The following is a 6,710-nucleotide window of genomic DNA, read 5'->3' as shown; positions in this document are numbered from 1 at the left end:
ACTAGCATGCTAACAGCATGCTAAGCTGACCAGCGTACTGCCTGAGCCACCAACTAGTAATTCGTTTTCAGTTAAGGGGCTATGTGCTTCCTGCATGCTCAGAGTAGTTTGTTTTCATCCTCTCTTTCCTCTTCAGTGTGAAGTCGGTGGCCCAGGAGCAAAAGAATGAGATCATGTCTCAACTCCAGACAATCCGGTTCCTGATGAAGAAGAGAGGAATGGACTGTCCACCCCTGATCATCAACGGTAGGATGATGTCCGTCTTCTGTGTGCACACAGCAGGCTTACCCGGTTGTTTTTAAAATCAGAGTTTAACTGAAAGACCCAAAACAGCAAACTGCAGCCTAGAGAATAAGATATTGATAGTGCAGCCATGCTTCATGCTGCAGCCACAGCTTACAATACATACTGTGCGGGTGTGGCATCAGTGTTGTGTGTGGTGTTGTTTGAAATTCCACTGACCCATACCTGTGTCTCAATGTGGAAGTGTTTTGCATCAGATTTTTGAATTGTAAATGTGGTTAAAGTGTCATTTGCAAAAAGATCAGAACACAGTAGGGGTGTAACGATGCACCAAATCCACAGTTCGGTTCAGACCTCGGTTTCGAGTGTGCTGTGGTGCTTTTCTGGGTTGTCCTTTTGAGAATCTGGTTTTCATTGCAACACTGCGGCTATCGATTTTACTAGCACACCTTCAACCAATGGGAAGCCAGCTGCTGTTTGGATTCAATGGAATCCTGCAAACTCTGCACGGTTCAGCAGAATGTAACACTGTCATGTAAATGTAATTTTCAAATATACTGTACATATTTCAAATAGTGGCCTTTTATTAATCTGAGGTGAAGTGAGGATCAGGCCTTCATTTGAAACAGGTTTATATTAGAGGCAATCCTTTATTCCTAATCCATGCGTATATTTATATCATCATAATTGAGTGAGAAGCCTCCCTGATGTCTTATCTGCTCCTGTTTTGTTTGCTGTTGATTCTATTTAATGCGAACTCCACTCTTCCTCCTTGTCGTTTATTTTGATAAATTCAGTATTACATACATAATGTTCCACTGCACTAATTTCATCAGAGTCATGCCATACTCCCACTCTGCTTTCTCCCAACAGAAAAACAGTTTTCATTCACTGATTATTTCCTGTTTCTTCTATTTTGGAGTTTTTCAACCGCTGTTAACCTTACCCTAAGCTACGTCCAAATAAACACTTCCTGCAATGGTTCACAAGCTGTCTAACAGTTCAAAGGATAGCATTCCTTCCAGCTCTGGTATCCACGGGCAGTGTTAACTTTTATTGACAGTAACTTAACAGCACTGGAAAAACAGCAGAATAGAAGTGAGTGAAATCAATTAGTGAACTAAAACAGTATTTCTGATTAAAATGAGAAACAGCAGAGTATGATATCTTCATACTGTTGTGCTGATGGAAATGTATATTATACTATATTTAATAGTTTTTTTACCAGGCTTTTCATCATCAGGCCTTAATTTGATTTTTGTCAGGCTATTCTTTAAGACTGGGACTTTATTGTGCAGGTAGCTGGGCTATTTATCAATAAAATATGTGGTTCACTTTATATCACTTGTTTTGTGACTTTCAGAGGCATCATGTGGGCGTAATCTTGATGACCTCATTGAGTCACTCGGCGCTGACGACACCACGGCAGTGAAAGCTTCCATGGTGGAAAAGCACACCTCTGCAGGAGCAACAGAGGTTTTGGAGAAAATCTATCAAAAGCATTTGGAAGCCAAAGATGAAGCGGCAACAGAAGGCGAAGAGATGAAGGAGCTCATACCGGAGGATTCTGACAGGGAAGCAGAGGAAGAAGGACACGTAGAGGAAGAGGAGGAGGTTGCTGTGGAGGAGGAGGAGGAGGAGGAAGAGGGATTGGAGGACTCTGAGCTCATGCCCTCACTAGAGGAGTCATATGAGAAAAACATTGAGGAGGTTGGAGCGGAGCAGCCTGCGCCGGGCCTCAGGAGACGTAACAGGCCTGAATGAACTCATTACAGGACTTCTGCAGTGTACGGAAATTAGACGCATTATTATGAATATTTATTATCTGAAAGGCTTTCATTCCAAAAGGCTGTTAGTAGGCTGTGAAGTAAACACATTAGAGCTCTATTTTCCTGTGGCACTCTCAAAGAACAGACAAACTGTAGGTCATGGTGCATCTGCTGTTATTGCTCATAATAGCAGTGTCAGACTGAAAAGCTCTAAAGGGTTCTGATGTCACTAGTTGGCACTTACAGATAGAATAACAAATGACCCCCCCCCCCCCAAAATCAAACACTTTGCCTTGCAATGCCTCATCTGCTTGGGACTCCCATCTTGTTGCTGCTCTGACAGAAAATCCTACCCTGTGGTCAGGTGGGGAAAATTGCAACATAGCATCGTGCTACTTGTTGTAGTGTTTGTGCTGACATGAAAATAGAGCCCATGATGTCCTTTACTTTCCTGTTTTTTATTTATTTAGTTATTTAATTTTTTTCTAACACAAATGATCCCCTTTTTAAAATGCCTGATTTTTGGGATGAAATTTATATACTTTTTTTTTTTTTTTTTTACTAGCTCTGCCATCGGTTTAGGTTTGTACCTGTTTGTATGCTGAAGCCAAACATTTAAAGCGTATAATCTACATTAAGGAGGTGGTGGTCAATGTTGCCTGTTGCTTCTAATTTGCCTTTACCATTTCTTTTCTCATGGTGGACAACTTGTCAAACACAGAGGTAACTAATAACAATTTAGACTCAATTCCACTTAAGTGTTGCAGTTCAACGGACATTGTATTGTGAACGCTGGCCCACTGACATGTCTTACTAGGACACTGAAATGTAACAGATCCACTGTTAATATTAGTAGCCAAGTAAAAATGTCTTGATGCGATTATCCCACTACGATAAATACCACAGGACAAGACCCAGCTGCTCTGTCTGTTAGTCTAGAGAAATGTGCTTGTCGTTGTTGCATCTTAACCCTGCACCATCCTGTGCTGAGACCCCCTACCCCTACTGTCTATTAGTAAATTACAGAGATTAATGATTTCATGACAAAATCCATAATCTAAGTCTTACCATGAGCAATTTTACTTTCCTATTTTATAAAAACAATACCATATGCTAATAAATATTTTTATCATGAAGGGTTTGACATTAATGCTGCTGGGTGCGATGAGCCTACTTAGACTGCATGATGTTTATTTATTCAAGAGTGAAATGACAATCATTTGTTAAACCAGAAACACATTATGTCTCTACTGTTTCACTGTTATATTACTTTTTAAAATTCATTAGCATGTTTTTGTGTTTGTGGGATGCCAGTATCGTACAAAGGAATCAGTTATCACTCTGCCTTATATTTCAGTATCTTTTTGAAGTTGTGAGTTGAGGTTCTTGTGAGGAGGCTTTCAGGTTGTTTCCATGTTGTCTGTTGTTGGGAAACTACTATATCGGGGTGCTTTAACTCTACATTTCTAAATACAATGAACAAATGTGGGTCCTGAATTTTTAAATGAAAAGAAATGTTATGACTGCAAGTATGACTACAGCACCAGAGTTAGAATAGTTATTAGTCTCATCATTTTTACATGTGTCTCTGTCTGTTACATATTAACGCTGCACAGTTGAGTCATTTGACTTTGCAGTACATCATACTATGCCCAAATGGTGATGTAAAGTAATGCTAAATAAAAGGTATAAATCACACCTAGAAAGTAATAATTTTTGCAAAAATGAGATACCCCCTGTAGTATAGCATTTAATGTGTCACAAGCTCAGAGCATGGTTTCTTATTGTTATGAAGGCCACAAATCATTGCCTTATCAGTAATGAAACTGCAGGACGTTTTTACTTTATTGTCACATCTTGCCCACAAATCTTTGCCTTAATTTATTTTGTAAATGTTTCGTGTCGGTTCTTCCCATTTATGCATAGTTACATTTCTGTGTTGAATGTTGTGCGTTTCATGTGGGGGTTGAGTGAGGAAACTCAGCTTGCCTTAGAAAATAAAACAATGAAAAAAGTAATGCCGTTTGGTCTGCGTGAATTTTGAACAGATATGGACCAATATGGATTTGTGAAACTGAGGCCGGATACAGCCATTGGTTCCCAGTATGTTTAAGTCTGAGCTGCTTCATCCTGTTTCTTGCCATATTGGATTTTTATCAGGATGAAGAAGCCTCTGAACCCCCTAATATCTTTTTAAATGGTAAAGAAAGTCATATGAAACAACTTTCATAAATATTATGGAAAGATACATACACTTTAGAAACAGATGTTATTCTGATTGATTGGACCATTACTCAGGTTGAAGTTAACCTGTTGGTTACCTCCGGGCTTTGCCCCTATTTCCAGGAAAAATGCCTAAAATACATACCCAAAATAAATCAGGAATAACTTTATTTTCATCCTCGTCTGGTAAAAAAAAGCTATATTTTAATGCAATAACCCATCATCAAATATATTATAATGCAACTGAAAATCAAATACACCTGCAATGCAATTGTAACTGTAAATTCATCCATCCATCGTCAGCCGCTTATCCTGCGTACAGGGCCACTGGGGGCTGGAACCAATCCCAGCTGACATTGGGTGAAATGGCCAGTCCATCGCAGTCACATTCACACCTAAGGACAATTTAGAGTCCCCAATTAACCTAGGCCGCATGTCTTTGGACAAGCCGGAACACCCGGAGAGAACCCACGCAGTGACGGGGTGAACATGCAAACTCCACACAGAAAGGCCTGGAACGACCAAGGTTCGAACCTGCAACCTTCTTGCTGTGAGCTAACCACTCCACTGCACCACCTGCACTCATTATTACTTTTTAAGTTGATATGGCCTGTGTGTGAGAGAGCAGTTGCCTTTTCCCACATTCAGCAGAAACTGACCCCCTGACAAATTTAAGTCCAATATTCAACTTCTGAGTTAAATATCTGGCTACTTTAGCTGCTAAAAGCTACTGACAGTTAGCTGGATCAAGACCAAGACTTTGCATCTGTTGAGAAATCATTATAATCTGTTGATGTAACTACCACAATTTAATTTTCATAATGAAAAGTTAACCTTGGACATGACCAAATAGCCTATACAACAAAATAAAAGTTTGTACATTAAAAAAAAGTCCCAATCTAAATGTAGTTTGTGATTCTGTGAGCAAAATGACATAAACTCAACTAAAAGTTTTTGAATGTTGAAAGACCAAAGGAGCCAGAACATGGAGCATTTCATTGGAAATAACAATGTGTCAGTTGAACACTGAAACTTATTGAATAATTAACTGCATAACTCCGCTTAATTAAAGATGCCTTTGAAAAAATATTTTAGTAAAGTTTCATTTATCACTCTGAAGTCTCTCTGCAGGTCCATTAGGGAGAACCTCACAGGTCATGCTCCAGCATCACTTGTTGTCTGACCACATTCATCAGTAATAAGTCTTAGCTTATCAGTGATCAGAGTGTGGAACAAGTCAAAATGTCCTCTATTACCAATATTCTTATTAATCACTGTCACCATATTCCATCTGGATACTGTCACACCCCTTATTTGCATCTGCAGATTCACAGTCAGCTACAGAGTGATCCCTGCACCGCATTCAAGCTAAAGGAAGTGTTGATACTCCCTTTGGATCCTGCAGATGGTGCCACAGGAACACAGTTACAGCAAAAGCAATAAGGTAAATAAAAAAAAAAAGGTCTGATGCTGTGCACTGGGTGGGTAAGGCATATTGTTAATTTGCTAGATTGACGTGTGAAATTCTTAGGTTTCTTTCTTTTAAACATAAAATAGATTATTAATAGATTTATTTTATGATCGTCTAGAATTTCATTAAAATTGTGTAGAATAAATATCAAACTGGAGTACAAGATCCCCTCCTTATTAATTCCAACCAAATGCAAGTATTTTTGAGAACTTCTCCAAAGTATCCTGTTGAAATAAACCACCCTCTTTAATCATAACTTATAATTAGACAGAGTTTATTAATGAGCTCTTCTCATGCAACAGAAGAAAAAGATCTGGGATTCATTGCAAATTAGTTTGGCTCTCTCAATTAGGAAAACATTTAATCAGCTCCATCTTCCACTGGGACTTCTGCCTAATTCCATCCAAGGGCCCGTGGTTAGCAGGATAATGTCTTTTTTTTTTATTGTACACCATGGTAATGAATGTTGCTAAAAGTGTTTGCAGCAGAGCCTCACACCAAAAAAAAACAAAAGTTAAAGTGAGTTTACAAGAGAAACATTTCATTCCTTACACAGACAAGCTATAAGCTATTCCAACATTACGGATCTGCAATACAGTGGAAACCCCTTGTAGTGATCAGGGTTACAGTGATCAGCTGCTTCAATGCATCATATGCTCGCGACAGAATCACTACTATACAAATGTATACCCATGCCACCCTTTGGTGGCAACGTGGGACGAACAACATCCCAACACTGACCCAAACTCAACACAAATAAACACCTTTAAAACAACCAAATCAAGTGAATTTATTAACATAACTAGACAATAAATTAAGAACACCAAAAACACAATACAGCTGGGAAGCAGCAAGGCTAGCAGTACCAAATCAAGAAGGGTCCCCTCCTGACACTTGCACAGCAGCTTTTAAAGCCCGCCTTCAAAGGCCAGGTGGACCTTATTCGGTAATTAGCTGGAGCACTCCCAGAACAGAACTGAAGGACAGAAAACATGGACACAGCA

At 39.2% G+C, this 6,710-nt stretch overlaps 1 protein-coding gene across 1 annotated transcript; it reads left to right on the top strand.

Moving 5' to 3' along the window:
- Window positions 1–136: 136 nt before the first annotated feature.
- LOC119887382 (cyclin-dependent kinase 11B-like) lies at window positions 137–4,030 on the top strand (the record flags this gene model as incomplete). The annotated part of the gene is given in 2 exon segments (XM_038698195.1): window positions 137–246; window positions 1,607–4,030. Coding segments are annotated over 2 exon segments (511 nt in total), but the record flags the coding sequence as incomplete, so codon positions are not given.
- Window positions 4,031–6,710: the final 2,680 nt, after the last annotated feature.

This window comes from Micropterus salmoides, unplaced genomic scaffold, assembly GCF_014851395.1.
Source record: "Micropterus salmoides isolate LMB-PRFRI ecotype aquatic unplaced genomic scaffold, ASM1485139v1 Ms_hic_scaffold_4165, whole genome shotgun sequence".
Taxonomy (NCBI): Eukaryota; Metazoa; Chordata; class Actinopteri; order Centrarchiformes; family Centrarchidae; genus Micropterus; species Micropterus salmoides.
Note: the sequence above shows the minus strand (reverse complement) of the source record. Positions and strands in the feature narration are given on the sequence as shown.